Here is a 27,063-nt window from a genome sequence, read left to right on the forward strand (position 1 = left end):
AAAGCTCAGTGCTGTGTCAGGGGAAAGCTTTGTACACCCAAGCATCCCCTAAGCACTTCCTGGCAGGAGTTTAGCAGGTTGCCACCAAAAGTTCCAGGTCACCTCAGGAAACAAAGAGGAATTAAATGTTTCCACATTAAGATCTGCAAATGCAAATCTGTCAGACAGATGGATTTCACAGCTATTTCTAAAGTCTGCAACATCTTCCCAATGAAAGACCAGCAATTTAAGTCTAAAGAGTTTCTGGTAAAAAGGTTTTATACTACATCAAGTCTGAAATAATGAAATCTGTTGTATTTCATCATTAGGCCAGTTAAACTTTTAGTTTTACAGCTCAATTGTTGATACAAATGCTGGATAACAAACCTGGAAACTAGCTCATGAAATTTTCTGCTCAATTGCAAACTTCTGAGTATTTCAGGAATAAATATGACAATATACAAATTTGATTTATTATGAAATACAGCCCATGTAAATGAAGCTGAAGAGGTACAAGAGAAAGAAACATTCAGCTACACAATTTGTAACAAAAAAATAGATGTAATGTGCAATCCCCAGATACAAATTAAAAAAAAAAAACAAAACCCACACAAGAAACATAAAGGAAACAAGAAATGGTGCAAGTACTAGTGCTAGTTAATACTTTTATTCAAAGGCTATCTACAGAGACAGTTTCAGGGCCAGAAGAAAGAATTTTGCTTTGTGCAAATTTTTGATGGAATCTTTTCAGGATGAAAAGATCTTCAGGGGTCCTCTCAGCCAAAGAATTTAACAGAAAACAGGAAGAACAGAAAAAAAATTCCTTTTCTGCCACTCTGAGAGGTGCTTTGGGCCATGAAGACGTTATGGAACTCCTAACATTATGGTTGATTCCATAACTAAATTTTGCATTTTAAAATGAAAATTGACTGCCATAGCAAAGATAATTCTTCTTTCTATACTAAGAACACAGAATGTGACCTCATGATTTTTATCCCAGTATATAATGCATAGGCACAAAATTTAAAAGAGTTCAACCATTTGCTTCACTGTGATGTGTATTGTTCCATATAGAAGTGACCCTCAACACATCTAACACAAGGAAAGGACATGGCTAATAGGAATAGCAAAAAATAGGCCACCAGCACTTAATTCCTGCAAATCCTACAAAACACCAAACCCAATGCCAGCAAATATCAGAGTCATGGAAGCCTTTCAATGTGCTTTCAAGTAATTTAAAAAAGGAAGAATTTTACCCATACACTCACAGTCTCCAGCACTGAATGCTGCTAGTTTTCATTGCTGAAATGTTTTTCAGGGCTCAGCTTATAAATCATGATCATAAATCAGATAAGAAGCTTGCAGGAAGCAAATCTGAGGTAAATCTAAGTCCTACTGCCCTAACTTACTTGATTACAAAAACAAATAAACAAGAATATCTGGGGGTGTTTTTGAAGATGTAAATATTTTACATACCTAACACAACCTGAAATCAAGATGATTTTATATGTATTTACTCACTCAACTGAACGAGCCTGATTTTTTTTTTTAAAGTAGATCTTAAGTATTTAATACCCAAAGACCTGAAACAAATCCCAAGTTATGATGCCCAAACTGCATTTCACATGTAGTAACTTGATGAGTGCTCAGTCCTGACTCCTATCTTGAACATATTTGACTGCACTTGTTCGTGAAAAAATGGCTTAGTATAAAAATTGAGTTATTTAAAAGTAACAAAATCCTTTTCCAAAGTTTAATGAAATGAGTGTATCACAACTCAAATTTCATAAAGCCATTGACACTTGTAAAACATTTTCCAAGTATTAAAGTATAATTGTTCAATATTCATATAGAACTGCTCCATTAACAGTATTGTATGTACAGAACATGACAGCAAAAGTGCTCTAACACATCCTTTTACAGGTACCTGAGTGCCACATGTATGCCAAATACCCTGCAATACCTACTTTTAATGAAATGCATCTTGCAAGGAAAGCAACTGTGAAGGAGCATTGTTTAACTCTGTAATTGTAATTTACTCTCACTTTTAGGATGGAAACATACATTCTGAATTAGTTGGGGAAGGTTCGGGAGCCCAGACACAAAGTGGAAGAGCAGCGTGAGGTCTAAAGGACAATTTCAGGGTGCCCATCTCACTGAGAGTACTGGTACTTTCAGGCACTCGCTGAGAAGCCAGGAAGAAGGATGAGTAGCAAACACAACCCCAAGTTGAATTTTACACACTAAAATATGCGACTATGTGCAAAGTATGTCTTTTGCCATAGTTTGCTGTATTTTCTATTTTATTGATGTGCTTAATTTTTAATTAATTACACTAAGGAAAATAAGCAAAAAGGTGAGTGAGAGTATAAATGACAAACCAGAAAAACAATATTAGATGAAAACAGGCATCCTTATAGGCAGGCACTTCGATAATCAGCAAAGGAAAAAGTAAGAACTGGGCAAATATATGAGGCTGTGCAAGGAAGAACGCCCTTAACTTTTTCCATGTCCAACTTTATGCCAAGGCTAATACATGCTTTTGTGTAGTAATTAGACATAGATCTCTCAAGTACTTGGGCCACCCTGAACTCAAGCAAATATTATTCATTTCATTCATGAACACAGCTCTCATTCTGCAAATAGTTCTGGAAGCAGCTTCCAGTTGAAATATCTCTAAAGTATCATTGACTTGGAACTTGCAGAGATTTCATCAGCATAAGAAAAAACAAAAAAAAAGCAATGACAGAACTATTTGTAAAAGTCAGACTATCAGGGGAAAATAACCTTGTATTATGCTAATAAGAAGGCTAAAAGAAGAACACTTGCATTCTCGAAGAAAGCTAAAATTTGCCTTACAGAGGAGATGACTAATTAAGAGTGTCTTACGGTTAAAATACTGTAATCATTTACTTTTTAACCAGAAGACATTCCATTATTTGAAATATGTCACTACAGACTCCTCCTGTTTTCATACACAGTTAAGTGGCAGACAATATCCTAAGTCTATTCTGTACAGATTTATCAGCCAAAGACTTGTTGTTGAAAAACAAGGCAAACTTGGGCACCATAGGAAAGCATTGCCAGTAAGAGGGTTAGGATATTTTTCTCCAAATTGCTTTTTTGCAAAACATGGTTTGGGTATTTTTTTCTCTATTTTTCATGCTACCACCATGAAGAAAACACAAATAGATTAAAAAAACTTCAGAAGTGAAAAAATACATGGAAGATTCAAGTCTAGAGAGATAGAGCTGACCCTGGGGAACCATTTTTTCTCCCATTTTGGAATGTTAAGACCTCAATAGCATGGGGGGGGGAGGGGAAAGGTGAAGGAAGATGGGACCTTATTTCTTATTACCTAAGCAATTGGGTTAAAGATTACAGGAAAACAAGAGAACTTTTGCTTTTAGCTTTTATATCAGAAGCCAAAGCAGACTTGGTTGAAAGAATTTGCAACACTAATTCACATCCTTCTCGTGTCTGGAATAACCTAAATTGAATTGAACAATTAAATTAAAACATTGTATGCAAACATTTCACCAGCTTTGAAATTGTTTGTAATTACAACTATTTAATCAAATAATCTTTAAGGGACAACTAGGTACCTAGTTCATTACATCAGCAGTGAGTAGTAATTTCTCATATTTATCTCAAATCAGCTTCACTTTGTTGACACAGTTTAATCAATATTGTGCTTCTCATTATTTATTTCTTACTGTGAGAGTTAATCTTTTTCAACAGGCCTATCTAACTCAATTGTCAATTTATGAGCAAAACTAAATATGTTTTGCTAAAAAAAAGTCTTTCTGATGCTGCCACCTTTCTTGTGGGAGGGCAAATATTCAGCTGTAGTTATTTTCTTATTTATATTCATGGTTTTTTTTAAACAACAAAACCAACAACACAATATATACCAAAAATGCAAAAAGCCTTACTTTATTTCAGGTCTTGTAAAACTCTGTATATTTTGAGATATGATGCATATCTATTATTTGGCAAGCAAATGCAACTTTAATTTAGTAGCCTCAAAGCTTTTTGATAATCTCTGACAATCTCGGCCTGTTGTAAGACATGTATAGAATGTTTTACCTGCAAAAACTGCATTTCCAAGCACCAGGCAAACACTACCCCGTTTCCTAATATAGCAGAGCTTATATTTTCACATTCATTGTCAGTGAAATAAGCCTCATCTAGCCCTTTTTTTGATTTTCTGTTCCCTTTTGCTAGAAAGCATCTCTGGTGTTACTATTCTGTTAACTGCGCCTCCTGATTTTGCCTTTTTTTTCTACCAGGACTGGTAATTGCCTTGTCTCTGCAAAAAGATGAGACTCCCATGTTTGTCCTACAAAACCTGAATCATAAGCTCCCTAAACTCTCCAGTTCTTTAAACAATTCAGAAAGTCATGTGGATCAGGACCACTGTTCTATAATGACCATAAGTCTATGCACCTGCTTTTTTCAGTCAGGTTTTCAGGTACTCTCATAAAGGACACCATAGAACAGGTTCCACAGAGGGAAAATGTGTATAAATATAAAAATCTAAGGCAAGCACTGGGAAGAGACAGGACAACTTGAAGCCACACTTGGCTTTTCTGCTGAAGAAGTGGAGACAGCTGTTTAGGCAGGAATCAACATAACTGAGCTACTAGAGCCTGGTCACTGAAAATTTGTAGGTGTGTGTATGCTGGTCTGCCTCAGCTGTCATGGAGCTCTTTGAAAACAAACTAATGATCCATTAAAACTTCCACTGAGGTAAATAATTATCACATCTTCTTTCACAGATGAGTAAATAAAGATAGCAAATAAACAGCTGGTCTGAAACCACAGAGTAAAATCAGTAGCTCCAGAAACAGAGTACCAGTTTCCATGTTTACATATTCCCTTTAAAGAGTTTCTGTCCCACTTTACTTCTTGGTTTAGATTACAGATTAGCCTTTTAGGTTTTGCAGCTGCATATTTTAGCTCAGTTTCACAGAAAAACCTCACAAGGGAACAGAACAATATGTGTGCATTGTACGGTATTATACACCTGAGCTGCATCCAGAAGAAGCAGCAGGATGAGCACATGATATAAGGTAATCTGCTGGTAGAGTAAAAGGAAGACTCAAAAGGAATTGTCATGCAGAAGTCAGGTTTTGAAACACAAGCATCTTCCTAGTACTGCCTGATACAGGCAATAAGTAGTTTCATTAGCAGCTTAACATCTAGCTCTATAATGAAGTTCCCTCCCAAATTATTTTTATTACAGCAGTACATGGCCTTAGACCACCTTTCATGCTGCTTAATTACATCCACATGTTCCAGAGGCCCAACACAGACTTCATCAACTGCTGATCAATCTTTCTGAAAAGACAGGCATGGTGAGGAGCACAGAGGAGCTGCTAGGCAAGTTGCTGTAGCAGCAGGCTGGATTGACACCCTGGACTACTATGGGGGAACTGAAAACGTAGTACTGCTAAACCAGAGAGGTTTGGTTAAGAGCAACACAAAAGAAATTAGTGCAAAAGTCATGCTTTTGGAAAAGAACAACTTTATTTTTGAGAAAGATCAACTCTCAGCGGCAAGTCATGGTGAAGCAGAAAGTAAACATAATTCAATTACTTAAATAATTTATCAGTAAAATATGATCTGACAAAAATTCTTGACAAAAAAGGCTGTTTGATAAGGATAGCTACACAATATCACATGTAGCACATAGGAAATGAAAATACATAATCTGTAAAAACAAACAATAGGTCACACTTGAGGGCAGTTCACTTAAGAAAGAAAAGCAAACTTTGTTACTCCCTGTGAAAAAGAATAAAATTCAACTTCTCTCCATTCTTTCTTCATTTGTGCAATGTAGAATCAAGAAAAATTACAGTTATACTTTCCACATTCCATGTCTCTCTCATAATGAAAATTTCAAATGAAAAAGAGGGAATGATAGGAAGACATTAATGTCCCTCTTTGGAGGTTGTTGTACCACCTTTTCAAAGCACTGATGCACTGAATTGAGTTTAGAGTTTCATCGGAGAGTTTGGCATCTAGGACTAGCTATTGGGGCAGGCAGGGAAAGAGGTAAAGAAAGAGGCATGGCAGAATGATTAAAGCAAAGCCTAAAAAACTGAAAAGCATACTGATAGGTAGAATTGAAACATTCACAGATGTCAGCCATATAGCTACTCTTTCAAAGATTATCTCATTTTAGGGACTTAATATATTTTCATATGTCTATATATTTAGGCAATATTAATCTGTGAATTTGAATAAATTGCATTTCATATTTCACTTTATCTGTCCATGGTTTTTGTTTGTGCTTTTATTACATTGCCCACCTTAACATATTCCAAGGTCTTGAAAATATTTTCAGTAGACAAGGACTAAAATATCTGATAACTTAGTAACATTAATATACTCATAAAAAAAGGCTTAATATATTTTTACAGTAAAAATAAAAAGAATACATACACATTCAGAAACAACTCTTCCAGATGACAGTTTAAAGGGTTTGCCAAATGCAGTTAAGGAGCACTGATAAATTAACATGAAAATGAGTGTATATGGCACAGTATGTTTTCTGTTTAGTGGATTAACAGACAACTTTAGCCTATTAGTGTTTTCTATGTTATATACACATCAAATCAGCACTAAAAATACAACTTCTGTAACTTTAACTTCAGCTCCCAGATAAACAAGACTCCTTTAACATGACAGCTATAAGCATTCAAGAGAAAATAATTCTTTTCAGCAGTCATGTAACAGAAGCCATATGCAGAGACACATACCAGCAGTAGATAAAAATCTTACTATACTGAACTCAATTTCCCCAAGACACAGTTTTGCTCAATGTTCCACCACATCAGAACCACTGTTCCTGTTTCTCACATGGTAAAATCATGCATGTATGGATGTGACTTCATTTGATCCCAAGTGTAATCACAAGAGCATTGGGAAAGCTTCGGGGGGGAGTGCACACTTGCCGGGAGAAAAACTTTTACTGAAGAACTCAGGGAGAGTGAAGTTTGAAAACATCACTCCTTCAGGGAAAACACGTAAAGAGCATTTAAATTAAGCAGTAAAATTCATCAAACCTCTGTAGTTTATCACACTGCTACCCACAGTCCTCTTTTTGTTACTGTTTTACTGCCAGTGTTCACATACTGTTACACTGAATTTAACATTTGAAAGACCTACTACAAATGCAGTATTAAACTTCAGTAGTATTTTGTAGTATTAAAGCCTTTTAAAGTATTAAACATATTTTGCTAAACACTTCAATAAGTCAGCCCCAAAGAAGGGAGAATGCCAGATAAAGAAGTCAGCTCTTGGCAGAATTCAACTCCTCTAAGTCTTCAAAGAAAGGGCAGTCTCTGAAGACAATGCATTGGGCAAGCAGTTTTTAGCATGCCATTAAACCAAAAAAAGTCCAGATCAAAAGTGGAAGCAGATTGGGCTGTCTCTCTGAAAACAATACTTTGCATGCCATAGTGTTTCTCCAATATAATTTTGACTTGGCTAGAACATTACTTTGGGTTTTCTTTAGCAGACCTTTTTTGAAAGGTGGGAATTTCTAAAGCACAGACTTCAGTTGAGTCATTACTATTGTTTCCTTTAAATTTTCTCACCAGCTCATCCTGCACCACTTCCCTTGTTCTCATGAATGAACAACAGTAATGGAAACATACCCATTGGTAAGAAAGACTGAGAAAACTGTTGTGATAGATTCCCAAATGTCCTGACAAAAAAAAGGCAACAGTTAATTCTAGTCGCTGATTTTAGGGCTGTTGTAGAAATTAAGAACTTAATATGAACTCATTTAATATGAACTTATTTCAACTTTGGAGCTGAGAAACTCCTTAAGAGAAAAAAAAAAAAAAAAAGCATCCATCTTGTGCAACTTTGTTTTATGATCCATTACCGTAAAAAGGAAGGGGGATGTGATTTTAATCTTAAAATAATATCCCATTTGTGTAAAGGCAATGCATCATCAAAGCTTCATTTCCCCATAGCATCTCTGTATATCAGCACAAGGGAAAAAAATAAAAAGCCTTCACATACCATGAAATCTTACCTCCTTTTGAGATTAATGAGCACTAGTCTGTACGTACATTAAGAGGTCACTCGACCCCATCTGTTGTGCAATAGCCAGGCACACTGGGTAAGAGAATGAGACTGAAAAGCTTCATTTTCCTCCTATACGTCATTGCATGCAAGCTTTGTGCTGTGGGCCCTTCGTGTGTTACGCCCTTGGAACTCCCTTTGACAGCAGTGGAATTTCTGAGAATGACATGAGCGTGGTACTGCCACACCAGGCTCTGCCAAGTGCTGCTTTCCTGCAACAAGCTCCCCCAGGTATTTGGTCTCTCCCCTAGTACTGAGACCAAAAGGTAAAAACCAAACAACCCTCCACCAAACAAACAGAAAAAACCCCATGAAAATAAGGGGAATAGTCCAGTTTCACTAAAGGCGTGCAAGCTTTAACAAGTTGCAGCCTAGACTTCGTTTTACTTAGCTACAAAGGAGGCCAAGAACTTTCCAGCTGCCCTTTCATGAAGGAGCACTATGACACAAACTCTGACTAAACAGGCACCTACTGCAATTTCTGTTCCACCATAACTATCAAGGCCTTCAAACACAACCAGAAATATTAACATTTCTCTCCTGTCAAGATTATAAATATATGGTTTTTAGATAATGATATCACAAGTCTGTTTCCTAGCTTCTCATTTGTTGCACTTTTATCCAATGAAACTGCCTCGAAAACCTGTTTTTTTCTCTATCTTAAGAACTTGCTCATATAGTTTAACAAAGTCCCCCTCTGCCATGTGTTACATTGCCATCTAGTGACACATTGTAAAGGTATTTTCTGCTGATAAACTATTCTCAATCACTTTTCGCTAATGAAATTTCACTCAGTGTATTAGCTTAGGGTTAATAAAAGATTATTCAAATCATTAATGTAGTTTAATAGGAAAGGAAATTATATTATTTGATTGTTTTTAGACTATTTCTCACTGTGTGTTTGCTTTTCCATAATTAGCTCTTCAGCAATCTTGCTGATATTTTTTAATATTGTTAATGGAAAAGACCTTTATATTAGTAGGAAGTGGAAGTATTTTCTCACAGGACTACTGGCATGGTTACAGACCTTGCTGTTAGTGCTCTGAATAATTATATTAATAATTTTACTGGTTTTACACTTCAAATTGAACCTTCTCCTAGTGCACATCTTACATGCCATCACCTTATCAATACCAGGTGCTTTCAAAACAATAAATCTAAGAACCAATTAAATTAAGATAGGCCTAAGCCAAAAATGAATGGGCTTGTGCTGAAGATGAGAAACATACATGTGCTGTTGGGTTACAGCCTTCTCTCAAGCAGAGGGCCAGATAAACCAGGGTGTCACAGCCTCAGCTCACTGTGACACTGCAAGGCTCCTGGAACAGGCACAAGATGCTCCAGCACCATCTTGCTAAGGTAATAAATGCTCTAGAGGACACAGTCAAAGCCCAGACTGACAGCAGCCTTGGCAGGGTCCTTCCCTTCAGCTTTACAAGGCCTGTGGTGTGCAGCCCAGCCCTGGGGAGCTTGCACTGCGCTGCCTCTGGCTACTCTCATGACAGCTAGAAATCCAAATGAGGACAGTTCCAGAGAGCCTCATCATAGTTTGCACAAAGAATTGGTTGATAGGGTTGACTTTACCTGTCTATAGAGTATTATACCAAACAGTCTTTGAAATTGTTCCAAACAATCTTTGAAATGTTGCTACTCTCCAGAAGCTATTTTGTGCACAACAGCAAGTTTGGATGCCCTGAGCTGTTTCTATGCTTTGGACTTGGGCACTGAAGGCACCATTTCATTGAACTTCTTGCAATTCAGAACAGAATGAATGAGGTCCAAATGAGAAGAGTCTTGCCTCTGGCAAGAAAGTGATGCTGACCAGCTCAGGCTGCTAAGTCTAGTGAAGAGACTGATTGCTCATCTGACTAAGTCTGATTCTCTCTGCCTGAATGAAGGAGCAGTTACTTGCCATTCATTCACAGAAAACTGTTGGATCAGCAAGCTCTTCAAAATTACTTGGCTCCAACCCTTGACTTGGGCCAATAGAGGTGGAAAAAGTGTGTGAGATTTTCTTCAAATACTTTTACACTAAGTCATCCTCTTTCATATATTATCTGGCACTTTCAACCTGTGTCACTTTCAAAGTGGTTTATGAACACTATTGATTCCTACTTATAGCCGATATAATCTTTGTCTTTCCCTTTTAAATTGGATCAAAAGTACTTTCCCAGTGCTTGCACATAAGGGAAAACCCCACAACATTCTGGAACAGGTATAAAACCAAAATGTCCATGATAAATGTAGCACTCCTTTATTTCTCACATATACAGAATACAATATTTTCTTACAGCACTTATTTTGGCCCTTCTTACTTGAAGTGGCTAAAGTTGGTAGGCAGAGGATAAAAATGGTTGGTTGTTTCTAATAGAGTGGGAACTGCAGAGGCAGCAATTCTCATTTCATGCTCATGCTTTCTGTTGTTTTAATCACGGCTGTTTTGAGTTTCCTGCTGCTGCTGCAGCACCAGCAACTGACTTGTATCTTGTCTCCTTGGGAAGCAGCTGTTCCCACTTAGCAGGGGTAGATGCTCAGAACACAGACATTTACCTTAAAGAACGGGGTCACTGCAGTTATCTGTATAGAAATACCACCCCACTTCAAAGGGCAGCTACTCCTGCTCCAAATATTTACAAAAAATAGTTTTGTTTTCTGTATGAAACATGTAACAGGTAATAAATTCACTGAAAATTGCCTTAAACATATTCACTACAACAGTGTAGCTTCAGAAAGAAGATGATACTGCCCAGACTTCATTCCCTACAGCAATCTCTACCCATACTATTCAAAGTTGGAAAATTTGATTTATATTTGCAATGATTTAGGATTCAAAATGCTTGTGAGGCAACCAACCATCACTCCCTATGTAGTTTAAAACTCATCTGCATTTGTCGTCTGCAGTTTTTGGCCCATGAAAGATCTGTAGAGGACCCAAGAATAACATCCCAGAGTCCCGGGTCTGTCACAGATTTTAGCTGTAAAGATTTTTTCATTTACAACAGATGATAGCAAATCCCATCCCAGGGATGAGATTCCCAGGGATAAACTAAACAGCACTCTTAAATGTCACCAGACACTTACTGCCTAGAGAACACAAATGCAAGTATGTCACTTGTGTACACGTGTACATAATTGACTAATCTTTTTTTACTGTATTATACATGACATTCAAAAATATGTAAAATATATTTTAAAAAAAAGTTATAATAAGACAATCAGTGTCTAAATCCAAACACTCTGAAAATTCCTTTAAATTAAAATCTCTCAATTAAAATAGGTAAAAAACCCTGCATATTAGAATTATATACCTAAATTTGAAGTCCAAATATCTTATATACCCTACTCTAAAAATTAACATTTTTCACTCTCGATTGTTTTGTAAAGTGAATGCCTGACATCTGCTGGTAAACATACAAACTGCATATTGTTGAATTAAACTGTCTTTGTTTTTTAGACTAAGGAAGATGTTTTAGAATATGTAATTGATTCAAATAAAAGATTAAAATTATTACAATAATGACATAATGAGGCTCAAAACTGAACTGCATCAATATTGCTTTTACACATTAGACTTGAGAGAGGTTCTTAGATTTTCCTACAAAATTTCCTTGCAGGAATGATCAAATCCAATCCTCAAAAAACCAACATGAAAATCAATCATTTTTCCTCAACATGATTTTTGTTTACGTTATTTTACTATACTAAATTAGCAAAAAAAAATTTAGTGCAATTACACTGCCATTTTGTTTAGATTGATCATTCTTCAAAAAGCTATTTCTACACTATTCTGTAATATTTTAGTCATGCTACCAAAAGTATAATTGCTGGTTAAAACAACTGGAATGTCCATTAAAGCACTGACTTATAAAAGCCTAATCTGTGACAAAGGATACAAAACATTTTTTTTAAGACTTCTCAAGACTCAGGAAAGATATGGGAGAAAATAAAGGATATTTCTCCAGGAAAAGCAGCGGAGAGCACTGTCCCCAGAACTGATCAAATGAAGGCTTTCAATTTTTCTCCCTCTCATGTATTGCACAGTTCTGTTTCTAAAATCGGAGGAATTTTTAGCATGGATAATTAGGACTCAATTTTTATGATGTACCTTTGTAACACAATGTCTTGCTGAAACACAATTCAGAAATTGATTTTGTGCACAAATGGGTCAGCATATCAGAATTAAAATAATCTTGCTGGATCACAGCAGAAATCAGGAAGGAATGAATATACCCAGGAAAATGAAAAACTAAAATACTGTATGAATTCTTTAATATGGAGTAATATGAAAGTGGTAAAAAGACTAAAGTACTTTTTGACAAAATTTAAAAGGGGAAAAAATTTCCAAAGTTAATGACAGACCTTTGCTTAAACCCTATGTGGATATGAAAGAGCAGAACTCCTTTGTCAGCCAGAGAAACTGATCTTTCATTGAAAAAAAAAAAAATTGTTTGACAAGAATTTCTTTTGTAAAGTAAAAAGCTATTGTCTTCATTCAATTTTGGTTATTCATTTTCCCTCTGTACCAGCAAAAACAATCAAGTATAATTAAAACCTCATACAGTTTCTATTGAGCCTCTATATCATAATGTGCATTTCTGGCGTTGAACAATATAAACACTATACTTTGCTACAATACCACCAAAAAGAGAGCATAAAATAATTACTATAAATTTAACTGCAAATGTAGATCAGTTTTCTGAAAGCAAACCATCCACAATTCTCTTTGACAGAATAAATTAATAAAAAAGGAGAGAGAGCTAAAAAACACAAAAATTAATTAAAATCCAAGCCATCAAAAACCTTTACTTTGGATCCAGGATAAAAGTCATTTACACCTCATATAGCGCCCTGGGAAAAGGGTTAAATTTGTGTTGCACCCTGTAGAAGTGGCCAGATAAATCTCAGTGTTTGATGCTGGTTCCTCTGAAATACAAGCAGCACTGAAATAAAAATTGCTGAAGTTCCCTGGTGCTGACCAGTTCTTGAAGGATTACACTAAACAACAGATACATATAGCATAAGTATTTATTGGATCTCCCAATATAGAAAGGATAGCAGCTTGTTATGTAAAATAGAAATGAAAGTTCCCCATTCTTTGTTTTCTTTAACAATAAAAATTATGAATTTCAGAGTAATGGGAAATTGTCATCCTGGGATCAGGAGAGCATTAAAAGAGACATCACGACCAAACCCATGACATTACTATTATGTGAATACTCCAGAAAAAAAGAAACAAACAAACCCAGACACCTCTTATCTGGAGACACCCACTGGCTTTGATGAATACTGATGGATTCTTACACAGGTTATCTCACTTTGAGAAGTGGCCTACTGTCCATGCTGAGAATGTCAGCATGTCCTTTAGAAATTTCTGATTAATAACTTATTAAAGTGAGAGACAGGGAAAAAAGATACTCATCTAGTAAAAGGCTCTACCTATACCCTATTAAGTAAAAAAAAAGTTTTATTAACCAAAAAAACAAATCCTGAGGAGATATTCCTTTTTAGGAGAGACACTTGACAATACAGAGAGGTGACAACTAGGCAAAGTTCACTGCTCATGTGGATCAAACCCAGTGAAATGAGGTAGTCTTTACAGTGAGATCAGGCAACTTATCTGATGAGATATATAACATTTAAGTCATTTCATTACAGCATTAAACTATGCAAAATATTTTACTTTTTAATTTTAAAATTTGAAAATATAAAAACCCCCAAAACACAGTCCTTAAAAAGAAGAATGTTAATGTTGGTTGTTGCCACATGTGCATTTAGAATGCAGGCACTAGTGCACTTCTCTGTTTCTTACTGTACTAATTCCTAAAGCAAAACATCAATGAACAAGTAATATTTAATGAGCAATGGGGACTAGAAAGGCAGGAAAGAAAAAGAAACCCTTGCCTGCTCTTTCTTTCAGAACTAGGAGAGAGAAAGAAAGAAAACATGAAGAAATTTACCTTCTAGAAATAAAAGTAAAGTAAAAAAAAATAAAATAAAAATCAACAAACCAAATAAACAAAAAAAACCAGCAACACCACCAAACAACAAAATGCAAAACCCAGAAAGATTTCAGCAGCCACAATCTGATCACTGTTACTTCCAAATTACAGTTAAACTAGTTTTATCTCAATCTTCAGTTACAATGTCACACAAAACAGACCTCTGTCTGCCACTCATAACTACATCTAACACCAACCATTCTTAAGCATAAATATTTTTACACTTCAACTCAGAAATTAGTGTTTGGCTTATCTTCTTTACTCATCTCATAGCTTCTACCACCACACTCTGAAACCTCATCTGTGTATCAAATCCAACAAATTCCCTTCAGCATGAGCACATGGGACCAGAGCAGTCTCTTGGAAAACAAAAGCAAACCCTGACAGAGCAAGAAGAAACACTGAGCAAAGAGGCAGACTGAATGAATAGCACTGTACCTGCTGCACACGTTGTAACACAGAAGCAAAACTCCACACACAGCATCCATATCCCAGCTCTACCAAAGGCCTGCCCAATTAAGAGTTCTTAATTATTCCTTCTGGTTACCAACCACCTGTGCAGCCAGCTGGTGGAACCTGTGGTGGGTTTATCACATGCCACACAGGCAATTCTAGTTATCCCAGGATACTGTTTTGAAGACTGTTGCTTGCAAAAGCACTTCCAGTATGGCTTAAGAATGCCAGGATCTTTCTGGAACTAAATGTGTATTTTTCTTGTAAAGCTCTTGGAAATCATTGCATTACAAGTGCAAAGCACATGATGTCTGCTGCTAACAAAGTTAGTGGTATAATACAAACATGTCTTCTAATTACAGAAATGCTTGCTCACTGTCATGGTCTTCTAGCACTGGAAATATGTATGCCCTCTAACCCATTTCTGCCAATTTTATAATTTTAAAATGTGTCAGCTATTTCTTCGGAATTTACACGAGTACTACCAAGGAGCAAAAGGGAATACAGCTGGGCAGTAGAAGAAAGTTTCAGATGAATTTGCCCATGGTTAACCCGCAGTTGTTCTTTTTCCACTTTATTTTCTAAATAGTTTATTCACAGAGGATTTAGAGTTTCATTATAAGACCATTAATGATTGAAAAAAGCAGTTGTGTTGAAGCTTGGAGTAAACAGGTAGGGGTAGTGAGAAGGAGGGAAGGGTGAGAAGAGAGAAAGAGGAGAAGATGGAGAGAGATGGAGAAAAAAATCCTGGCCTTGCAGATGATTACTGGCTGAGAGAATTGAGCTGTTCAACGTGGAGAAAGTTCCAGGAACTTCTAATTGAAGCCTTCCAGCACTTGGGAGGGGCCCTAAAGAAAGATGGGCATTAACAGTTTAGCAGGGCTTGTTGAGAGAGGACAAGGGATAATGGTTTTACACTGAAGAAGGCTGGATTTATAGAAGGAAGAAGTTTGAGGGTGGAGAAGCACTGAGCATGCTGCCCAGAGGTGTCAGATGTCCCATCCCAGGAAACATTCAGGGTCAGGCTGGATGGGGCTCTGGGCAGCCTGGTGTGGTTGGAGATGTCCCTGCTCACTGCACAGGGGCTGCATTAGATGGCCTTTAAATGTCCGTTCCAACCCAAGCTGTTCTATGACCATTCTTAATACTGAATACTCGTTTCCATCTGTGCATCTTCGGCTCATTATCTTCAATAACATTGAGAAAATGGTCTGAGGGAAGTGTTGGAGGGCACCAGAAAAAGATTCAGAAATGATTTGCCTTGTTCAAGCTAAGTCTTGGAATTTTTTTTTTTTTTGGTTTAATAAAAAGATGCCTGATATAACTACTGCAATATGAGCATTTACCCATATGTGTAGAATGAGACTTTTCAGGCTAAACAATATCTGTCTGTTGTTTTTGAATGAACAGTTTAAAATTTTATCTTTTAACTGTTTTAATGAAAAAAAAAATTCCAAAATAAAGCAGCCAAATAAACCAGAAAAACTTTTTTTGAAGTCTTGACAGTTATTCTGTATGGATTTTCTGACACAAATTTGGAGCAAGATTGCTTCTCCAGTACCTGAGTTTTCAGCTTAAATAGCTTTCATTTTGCAGAACTGATCTGTAAAACCTACCACCTTGAAGCAATTTTCAGAACAACATTTTCAACAGTTGGAATCCAAAAATTATGCAGGAACTCTATTTAAATCTTGCTAGAAAGCAATATATTAGCTAGGTTTAATTTCATTGTTCATAAGAAATATATAAAATAATTAACAACTGAAAGAAATAATTTTTCCTAATGTCTATTTTCAATAACTGTAGAGCCACCCATAAATAAGACTGCCTGCTCAGGGGAGCAGAGCTCTAAACACAGATTTTTCAAAGCTATTTTGTCCCTCCTGCATAGAGCTGTCAGTGTAGTGCTGCATGTTTTTGATGGCAAATGGAAATGCAGGCTACTTTAAAAATTTCCCTTTTCCAGTCCTTACACAAGAACTCCTGGCTCCAGAACCTCACTTAAAAATTATTATCTGAAATGTATCTTTACCATTTTCAGTTTAGCTCTCCCCATTAAGTAAATCACTTGCCAGGGAACACCTTGTTTGTACATATTACTTCATAAACCAGCAAAATTTGGTCAGCAACACAGCTAAGAGCACACTCAGCTGCCAGCAGTACTAGTACCTCATGAGATGTGTGAGACGAGAGGAAGTCAATGCCATTCGTTCCCACAAAAGCACATTCTTTTTGTAAATGCTTTGAGAATTGTCACAACAAAATACAGTAGCCATTTGACTTTTGGAAAGGGTTTTTACTTTTTTATAGAGATCAGTTGAGGACTTTGCCTCCTTAAACTCTGAACCAACACCCCGCCTCCGTGGCTCAGGAGCAAAAACCAAGCTATTACAGCATCAAGTGCTCATTTATGCTGGCCTTTTCATCAGGATAAAAACAAATTCTTCTCTCCAAGAATTTGAACTCCATGATGGTTTCTTCTTCATCCCTCTAAAATGTTTACCTCAAACATAATTTCTCTTCACAGGGAAACACAAGTAAAGCATCAAACTTCACATTTGAAAGCTACTGTTTCTGTGTTTTGAAATTCTGCTACTGTCTGCTGGGAGGAATATACCATTTTGTAGGACAGAAAGTAGCTTTCTCCCTGATGCTCTTTGACAGCAGATCCTTGTCTCTGTAGTTAAAGCTTCTCTTTAATAGGCAGACATTATATTCCTTGGAAGAGTACTGCCAAAGGAATGCAGGGAAGTGGTTGAATGCCAAGCCACAAGAAATGCTTCAGTAAACAACTCAAGAATATAATTTATGAAAAAACCAACCACTTATTTGGCAATTAGCAAAACAAATCCACAACTTTGCCCAATTATCTCTAAAAATATTTTGTTTTCCTTCTCTATGACAGTTTTAAGTTCTCTGTAACAGTTTTTAGAGCCATATATACAATTGATATCAAAGCACAGGAAAAATAGTATGTGTTTCAACGTGCTGATTATACTATGTGGAAAACAGCATAAGTTCAGAGAACTGAAATTCATGCAAATATGCTGGATACAAATGACAAATTCTCCTACAACATTTATGGAAAAATTTTTTTTTAGTTTTTGCACTTACAACAAAATTTTGTTTGTATAGACAAAGCACCTTTTGGGAATTTTTTTCAAGACTTTTTTTGATTAATACATCAACATGAAGAATGTATTCAATAGTCACTTAGGAAAAATTCACAAATATTAAAGATCCCTTTTTAAAAGCAAGTTAGTTCCTTCAAAATCAATCAGCTCTTAGGTGAACTCAAAACAAAGGGAGATACTCTGCTCCGATCTTTTGCATCTCTTTTTTTAAAAGGGTTTTCACAATGCAGTTCTCATCATTTTTCCTATTACTTTTTTTCTGATTTACAGCATTAAAACCTGAGTTTTAGTTTCCTCTTTTTCCAAGTGTCCAGTACATCTAGAACATTCCCTGTCTGGCAATGAATTCCCTTTGTCATGCTTTGTTTGAAGATACACATGTAAATCAGGCGCTGTGCCAGGAGGGCGACAGCAGATAGAGGGGGTGCTCCATCTCCTGGATGGCCTGAATGCACCAGTCAATCACTGCAAGCCATTGCTGTTGCCTAGAGGCATCCTGGTACCCTGCTCCTTCCCTCCTCCCAACCCTGGCAGCACTCCCAGCTGTGGCTGAGGGAAGGACACACACAGGGGGATGTGCAGCCACACAGAGGCCGCTTTTTCTGCAGAGGTTTTGCCTGAAGCTGCTGCACGCTGCTTGCTACCTTTCCTGGCTCATGCAACTCAGCAAGCCTTGCAGGCAGACCCACTGACAACCAGGCTGGGAAATCTGCCTCAATTACTCTATCTTACCATGGGGAAACCCTCTGCTTTGGAAGGGTTTACCCAGACTGTTTAGGGAACATCTATCCTATCCCTTGCTGTGGAAGGTCCCCTCTGATATCAGTTGTCTCAGCCCCTTCTGGGACAAGCACATTCATTCTTCCTTGATGAACAGATCCCAGTAAAAATCTAGAGATTCCATTTCAGAAAGCCTTTCTCTACCTAAAGCTTTTACTTTTCTTACTGACTTAGCCTTATGTCTTATGCTTAAAGAAATAAGACTCATACTGAGTAGATTTCTTTTTATTCTTCCAGTTTGCTGCATTGCAAGCAGTTATTAAAATGATTTGTAATACAGAACTGAATGTGGGCTTCATCAGTGGCACTCAAGATCTGAGGCTGACTGACAGATAATGAACTACCAGTTTTCAAAGTAGCTGCTGACAGTCCTAGAAAGGACCAAGTTTAGCCTACTGTAACATACTGCACATGGATTTAAAAAAATGCCCTAAAATGGAACAGCCATTTCCTTCAGGCACTTCCAGAAACCAACTCCAGAAAGTATATTTGAGTTCTACACAAAATAAATAAGAATCACAGTACTTAAAAAGCCCAAACACAGGAAGACTATCTTCTGGTTTAAAAATATTTATTTAAAAGAAAAGGAGATCTATACTTAAATGGCCAGAAAAAAAAAATCCTCAGTTTTCCCCCTCAAAACCGTTACTCTGCAATTTACCTTTCCCTTAAGTTTCAGCTTCAATGTTTTATTAAAAAAAAAAAACCCTGAATTTTCATTTCCTTTTCCTATGCTACTATCCTGAGGAAATTAAGCTCCATTCAGTGAAAAGTTGCATGGGATGCAAGAAGAAACTGCAATAAAATGTATCCACAATATACAAGTATAAAAATATTTTGCTTATGATTCAGTACTATAATTTAATAACTTTTTGTTGTTTCATAGGTATCTGGAAAAGGTACAGACACATGTCCTGATCCTGTTACAAGAGGTAGAATGCCAGCATTTGGTACAACATTCCAGGAGAGAGTCAAGGTGATATTCCTGTTTCCCCTGCAAAAGCAACAAAGACTATCAGCACAAACACTCAAGTTAAGTGATTTAATTAACAGTTACTAGTATTAAATAAATTAGGATACAGATTGTTTATGTGGTCCAGAAACAACAAGCTGTTTAATTTTAGGTAGTTACTGCCTCTTTTTTTTTTACTTGACTCCTTTGGAGTTGGGTGCATCACAGAACCAATTTTACACAGACTGAAGGCAGAAACCCAGAAGCCTGTTGCTCATAACAGCAGTGCATCTTCCAGTCTACAGAATACATAGGGTATCTTGCACCCCAAGGCCATCTTCTACCAATGGAAGATGCAATAGAAATGACAGAGTATTACATAGAATACAGGAACCTTACTACACCAATGAACACATGTATTAAATGCAAAGCATGTAAGTAAATCAAGATACCATGAATACTAGTAATAAAACAAATATTTACTTACTTGAGACCATTTCCATCATCAAAGAAAAAGTACTTTGACTTCATGTCTTTTAAGGACAGCCTTGGGTTATCTCCTCTCAACATGATCTTGTCCCAAAGGACCACCTGATTTAGGGCCTAAAATCACAATTGTAATTAAGTCAGCAAGGTATCTTACCAGATCACATTCAGACAATGGACCTTCATTGCACTATTCCTCTGAAAACCCCTTTTGCAAGTACAAGCTTGCAATCCATAATTTAACAAAGTAACACTTCACAGTGGGGCAATGTAATACTACTACACAGTGAAGTTTGGCATGGAATAAACGGAAACAACAAGGAACATCTTAAAACACAAGAAAGACATTTAAAAAGCAGTCATATGCTTTAGAAGAATTACAAAGCATAAAGGGGTTTCCTTCTGAGTTGCAAAGGTAAGTCACTTTCAAAGCAGAATTTAGACTTTGTTTCAAATAAAGGACCTAAACTGAGTTAGCATGACTCTGCTTATGTCCATATTATTTTTCCAACTTTAATGGAAATCTCTATTTTAATTGCAAGCATAACCCCAAAAAATTTATTAACAGTTGAAAAAGTGAGATCTCAAGTTCTTATGTTACTGGAATTTACACTCTAAAGTGTAAATTCTTTACACCCTAAAGTGTAAAGTTGTTTCAAGTAGATGCTAAACAGTCTTGTTTACTAATTTATAGAACAATTTAGAAAAATACATCCCAGTATTTGTGAGAAGTGTTGAGTTACATGAAAGAAAAATCTAAAATATGGAACAATACAGTAAAATCACTGTACAATCTAGTACAAACACAATATCCACCATCTTGTTTAATATAACCAAGGTACTGAAAAAAAGTTTAAAAATAAGGACAGTTTTGTACAGCAAGTTAAGAAAACCACCAAGTTTCACCATATCCTTGCAATGTGACCACAGCAGCTTTAACTAGAATTCAGTGGTACTATGGCAGCATGCTGTTTCATGAAAGCAATTTTTTAAACGCTGCTCCACACAGCTTTTATCAGATCAGTAAAAAGGGTTTTCAGCTATCCCAAAGGGAAGGCTCAGTAGCAACCAATTTAAAGGAACAAGGCAAATTATTTTGAGAAGTATGGCAAGGTAATGTAAATGAATTACGGGGCTACAGTAACTTGTAGGGTCAACTGTGATCCATGAACAAAACACACACCACATCAGGCCAGCCCAGAAGCCACTCCCTCCTGTTTCTAACAGCAGTCAACTGCAGACTTTTAGGAAAAAAGTAAAATGGACAGAAAAGGTGAAAAAACTAATTTACAGTATACTATTGTAAGTGTACAGCAACACAAGGTATGCGTCATTTTTCTCCCATTCTATTGGGCATATATCAAGCTAGGTTTTATGGAGGTGAGCTTCCCAGCCTACGGTTTAACTGTCAAGAAAATAATCATGAAGGCCAGTGCAGGTTAGTAGGAAATACTGGTGGCCTTAACTCTTCTCAGCAGAAGTACAGAATGCTTAAAAATAGCTGCAGTACTAAAATGAGTAATTGCTTCAAACCCTTTTTTAATACTTACATTGTTTTTCGTTGAATATTCTGCAGACAAATACAGAAACAACTGTTTAACATTCCAATCAAATATACTCTGCAGATGTATGCAAGTTAAGAAAAATACCATACTGTACTTACATAACCTTGTTTTATTTTTACTAGATCTAAGTAGTCTATAATCATTACAGTGAGCTCTTACCTTTCAACATACCTCATCTTACTCATAAATCAGAGCACTGCCAGCAGTTTGAACACAAGTTTTAGTCAAAATAAAGTGACAGGTTTTCAGGTGGGTATTTCTTTCTACTACTTATGAAGTCTAGCAGCTATTTCTCCTCCAATAATTTAGGAGTTCTATATTTGACACTGCAAGCTAGTAACCACAATCCTCTGCTAGACAACCTATTATAAAACCTTAAACATAAAAGTCACGACAGAATTTTTCCACAAATATCCCCAAGGCAATTTTTATAGTATCAGAGAACCCTTGCATCCAAATACAATAACGTTAAACAATATATAAATACAAAATTGGCGAAGAGTAGGAAATTCAAAGAGCCTTTAATGCCCATGATAGAGAAAGTAGAATATGGGAAGTATTTCATATTGGAAGGGACCCCAAAAATTAGCAAATTTGATTCTCTACTGACAACAAAGAAAGCTCATTAGACTCGAACAAAAAACTCTGATCAGATTTTTAATCAGCAGTAAAGACTGCTGTAAAAACTGCAGTAAAAACTGATGACTGCCATTTGAGACAGTATAATAATGCTGGGAATCTAAATAGTTGTCTGTTTATTTAACAATAATGCATGACTGCTAAGGAAAACACTTTTTAATTCACAATAGAGATTAGCTGTAATCTTTTATTTCCTAGTCCTCTTTTCTATTCTATTTGCCATTATCTCAAAAGAATAAAAAGATTCCCTAACCAGCCTCAAAATCTGTGTCTCCTTCTTCCACTCATCCCAAGACACACGTTTTTCAGCTACTAATTCAAAGGGCAAGAAAGGAAAGAATTAAATATTTAACTCCTGTCACTGCAAGAATAGGTAGAAATATCTTACTTGAAGATTTCTTTTGTCACCTGGCTCAAAATATCAAACAAGATTTTGAAGATCTCCTTGATAGGATTTCTTATCACTTGCAAAAGTTAACAATGAATTAAATAAGCTTAAAGGAGATTGTCAAAATTCTATGCTCCCTTTCCTTTGCCTAGTTCCTTTTTCTAACTGCCATTTTATTTAACTTCTCCCAGGACTAACAACTTCTTTCTAGTAGTTAAGACAGTCCATGTACCTGTATCTCTTCACAAATTTTGAACAAAAAGCCCTACCAGACTTCAACAGCTCTACGTATTGCAAGCTTTGTTTATGCCAGGCATGAGAGATTCAGTCAGAGTATTTTTTTTTTTTTTTAAAGGCTGTTACTAGTAGCAGTCATTCAAACATGGAATCCTTATGCTCACATATTGCAGACTAATCCTTTTATAAGAACATTTCTTTTAGAGGTCCTGTCCTGCTTTACTCTGCTTCTCTCTATACACAATGTGTACAGGTCTGTGCATCTAATTTAGAATTCAGTCTCTGTTTTTAATATGTATAAGCTTTTCAGAGGTAAAACTCAGGAACTTACTTCTCTTGCTTCCAGTTGATAAAAAAAAAATCCTCTTATTCCTGTGCAAACAGGCCTGCAAAAATCTGATTACCCTGTTTATCCAGCATTTGTATCAGGAGGTGTATTCTGTGTGGTCTGCTCACACAAGACAGTGTTCTTCAAAAGGGGGAAACCAAAACACAGAGGTGATCAGTGCCTTGCCTAACAGACAAAAACCAGCAGACAAGGAAAAATCCCAGGATTCTCAGACCAGCTGCAAAACAGGGTTTAGTCTAATCACCTGAACATGCCACCTATTATTTGGTACTGACTTCTGAAGAAAAACTCTTTCAAGAGCCTAAATGCAGACTAGCAGGGAAGCAAAGAAATACAAAAAAAAAACCTGCAAAACTGCAACAGCAATTGAGAAAGAGGCCAAAAAACAATGTGATACATCTTTCAGTAAATTGTATGCTTCCCAATGAATTTCATACTATTCAATACTAAAGATTAGAGTGTTTAACATCTAAACAAGTAAACTATTACAATGCCTTTTTTATTTTTAGAAAATGATGGGTACTTCTATGTAACTATTATACAGTCAGGACTTAGAAAGCCTCACAACAAATTGAGTTTGAAAGGTACAGTTCCTACATCAGGTGTGACATTCAAAACAATATCCTATATAAACCCTACCATTGATCCACTCCTCAAACCACTGATACAAACTTCACTTAAAAGTAATAATGTCTAGATGTTAAACTGCATTCCCCATTATTAGATACAGCGCACTTAACAAAAGAGCCTGATTTCAAAAACAGGCATTAAACAACTTGTCAACTACTAGCGAGCAAAGAGCTGGTTTAAGTTCTATTTCACTGCCACAGCTATGCAAAATACTATTTTTAGCTGCTTTAAATTTTTATTTTTAGACAAATTGCTAGTTTTCCCCATGTCCTGAATATCTGAAGATTATAAGGTAACAAAAATAGCATCTAAGTGTTCTCATTCCAAAAAGTGTGCAAACCATTTTTTCCATTAAGGATATCTGCAGTAATGTCAAATGTGACGAATCCCAGATCACTTCTTTCTCTAGGTCCAGTGAAATCTTCTACATTTTTTCTAGGAGAAAACAAAACACAAGATTATCCTTTCTCATTATTTATATCTTACACATTACAAAAATTATGGTTTTTATTAGATATTTCCCTCATCCATTTTCTGTATTTTGCTTTATATACTTCTGGCTAAAATGCAATCAACATTACAAACTAACACCCACCTTCCAGAAATTATGGTGTCCCAGTTTTAAATGTCAGGCCTTGACACCACAGCATCTAAGACATATAAGTAGCCTATTGACTTTTTCCTTTTAACAAAAATCTGCATATAAGCTGGACTACATTTCATTTTAGTAAAATATGTTTTAGCATCTCCATATAAGTAAAACTGATTGGGACACCATCAGCATAGCAGTCTGCTGGCAATCACATTCAATATTATTTCTCAACTGTTCTTGAAAAAACAAAAAAAACCAAAGCCCCTCATGAGGCTTTGACCATTCCAACACAACAGTTTACATGTACAGTTCAGTCAAGTTTCAAGATTTATTCCTGTGATGTATTTAAGTAACAGCATGAAGAAAATAGTTATTTTCATCTACATTCTGGAAATTGGTATCAGTTTGGAAGGCTTTATAATAAGCGCCCATTTGGAAAACTACCTCATGTTGGCACACTAAAACACAATGGAAAGAGTAACTGGAAAATAACAGACACACAGCAGATATTGCCATATGTATTCATAAAGCTTATCAGTTTTATGAACCGATAAGCACTATGAATACATAAAGCTTTACCAAAGTTACTATCTACAAAGAGGAATTCCACAAGCAATTAGCTTGGCCATCAACTATGAACCTCAACACTTCATTGAACAATTTTATTTATGAATTATGAACTTCATAGCTATATTTATTCCAGTTCAGATATTAGTCAATTAAAATATTATTTCATTAAAACCGGGTTTAGTAACCTCAAATTAAAAAAAAAAAAGTTTACAAGTGAAGAAAACACTTTTGGAGATAGGATATAAGAAAAACACCACCAAATCTTCACAATTTAAGCCTTGTTATGAATTTTCATCTCTTTGCAGAAAGCAGTATATTTCTAAGTAGAAAACCTTATCAAGCACTTGACTTCGCCTCTTAACCATTGCCAGTCAGATGGAGTAGCAGGCCTGAGCTTGGGGTCTCCAGAACTTCTCAGACATTCAAGAGAAGCAGATTAGGTGTGGCCCCTTCCAGTAACACCAGATCTGTGTGCATCACACAAGGGACTGGCAAGACACATTTCACCCAAATCAGGCATTTGTATGCTGCCCTATATATGCTGAGCTCACCATAACACTCGAAGACATGCTTTTATGTAAAGTTTGTTGCTTTTGCAATCCTCAGTGTAGCATGAATACAGGTTCTTGGTTTATTTCCTGTGGTATTAAACCAGTCTGAAAGGTGATGGCAGTCCATGTCTACTTTTAAGTCCTGCTATTAGGCATCCACAGGTGACACAACTTGGGGTGGTTCCAAAGCTCCACAGAATCATCACCAAATCACAGAATGGCCTGGGTTGGAAGGGACCTTAAAGATCAATTTCCAACTTCCCTGACATGGACAGGGACACCTTTCGCTAGTCCAAGTTGTGCAGAGCTCCATCCAAGCCGGCACTAAATACTTCCAAAGTGTGCTGCTTTAGCTCCCTAATCTGAGCCAAAACCAACCTAACAAAAAAGCATGAGCTGAGTTAAAGCAGGTCAGTTAAATGTCCTATGAGCCAGATTCCCCAGTGGCCTCTGGTAAAGAACCACGTGGCAAAACCGGGAGCAAAGACCTCCACTCATAGGTGGCTGTAACAGCTGCTCGAATGCTTGTGAAACTACTGCCCTCCACATCACACATACGTAACTAAATGGAAGTTCTCTGTGAGGAAGTCTCCTTTCAGAGAAAAAACCCCACCCCAAACTAACACCAAAACTGGGAAAAAAGGTTCCCCAGCACAAGTTTGCATCAGCTCATTTTATGTGTGTAGGCAACACGTTTTGATGTGCTACTGTGTCCTACACCTGGTGCATTTCACAGAAAAGAAGCCATCCCAATCACTTTGCTACCATGGGACAGAAAGTATGCTAGGTTATCAATGGAGGAACCCAAGAGAGCTACTAATCAAAAGCAAAAGGTACTACAATGGGATAAATGTTCATAGGATAAACTTCACGTTCCTGTAATCCCTGTCTCCCCACAGCCGCGGGCAGCAGCTGCCCCCGCTCCGCTCCCGGGGCCGAGGCGGCCGGGCCGCTCCCCGAGCGCCGCCCCGGCTCCCGCCCGGCCGCGCCGTCGTGGGGCTCCCCCATTGGCCCGCCCGGAGCGCAGGAGGCCGAGCCCGAGCGCCGCGCGAGCCGCCGGCCGCCCCTGCCGGCCGCAGCGTCCCCTCACCCGCCCCGGCCCCGCTCTCGGCTGCCGAGCCCTTCACTCCCCAGCGGGCAGCGCCTGCCACCCAGCCCGGCCGGGCCCGGCCCTGCCCCGCCACTCCCTTCCTTCCCGCTCCGCGCCGCACTCACAGCGTGACCCGGGAGACGGCGATGCGGACGGGCACGCTGCGCTCCTTGAAGGCGGTGGTGATGAAGCAGCCGAAGGTGAGCGCCGCCATCACGCTCAGCGAGAAGGCGAAGAGCGAGTTGGCCCGGGACAGCACCGTGTTCATCTCCCCGCTGGGCCCGGCCGGGGCTGCGGCCGCTGCTCGGGCGGGGCGGGCGCGCGGACGCGGCAGGAAGCGGGCGGCGGCGGGCAGGGGGGCCGCGCGCGCGACCGCCGGGAGGGGGCGTGGCCTCGCGCGGCGGGGCGGGCTCCAGGATGGCCACGCCCTCTCGTCAACCCCGCCCCGTTCCGCCAGGAGATGGGCGGGGCCAGCGCCGGAGCGCGACATGGCGGCCGTTACATGGCGGCCGTGGTGGGGTGGGCAGGGCAGGGCGGGGCGGGGCTCGGCTCTGTGGATTCACTGT

General features: G+C 37.7%; 2 protein-coding genes and 1 long non-coding RNA gene across 3 annotated transcripts in view; 1 reads left to right on the top strand and 2 right to left on the bottom strand.

The window, feature by feature from the left end:
• LOC135447298 (uncharacterized) overlaps window positions 1–14,551 on the bottom strand; it is a 73,328-nt gene extending 58,777 nt beyond the window's left edge. Inside the window, exon 1 of the long non-coding RNA XR_010440055.1 lies at window positions 14,520–14,551. This is a non-coding gene — a long non-coding RNA (uncharacterized LOC135447298). The remainder of the gene's footprint in view (window positions 1–14,519) is intronic.
• Window positions 14,552–18,658: 4,107 nt separating this feature from the next.
• On the bottom strand, window positions 18,659–26,884 carry SPCS3 (signal peptidase complex subunit 3). The gene is made up of 5 exons (XM_064710627.1): window positions 26,623–26,884; window positions 24,056–24,129; window positions 21,437–21,513; window positions 19,888–20,003; window positions 18,659–19,442 (listed from the first exon to the last, which is right to left on the bottom strand). Exons 1-5 carry the CDS (start codon window positions 26,763–26,765, stop codon window positions 19,310–19,312), a joined length of 543 nt encoding a protein of 180 aa, XP_064566697.1. The 5' UTR covers window positions 26,766–26,884; the 3' UTR covers window positions 18,659–19,309.
• Window positions 26,560–27,063, top strand: part of ASB5 (ankyrin repeat and SOCS box containing 5) — a 40,418-nt gene continuing 39,914 nt past the window's right edge. Inside the window, exon 1 of the mRNA XM_064710626.1 lies at window positions 26,560–26,697. The gene's annotated coding sequence lies outside the window, so the exon portion shown is untranslated. The remainder of the gene's footprint in view (window positions 26,698–27,063) is intronic.

The sequence above is a fragment of the Zonotrichia leucophrys genome, chromosome 4 (genome assembly GCF_028769735.1).
Source record: "Zonotrichia leucophrys gambelii isolate GWCS_2022_RI chromosome 4, RI_Zleu_2.0, whole genome shotgun sequence".
NCBI lineage: Eukaryota > Metazoa > Chordata > Aves > Passeriformes > Passerellidae > Zonotrichia > Zonotrichia leucophrys.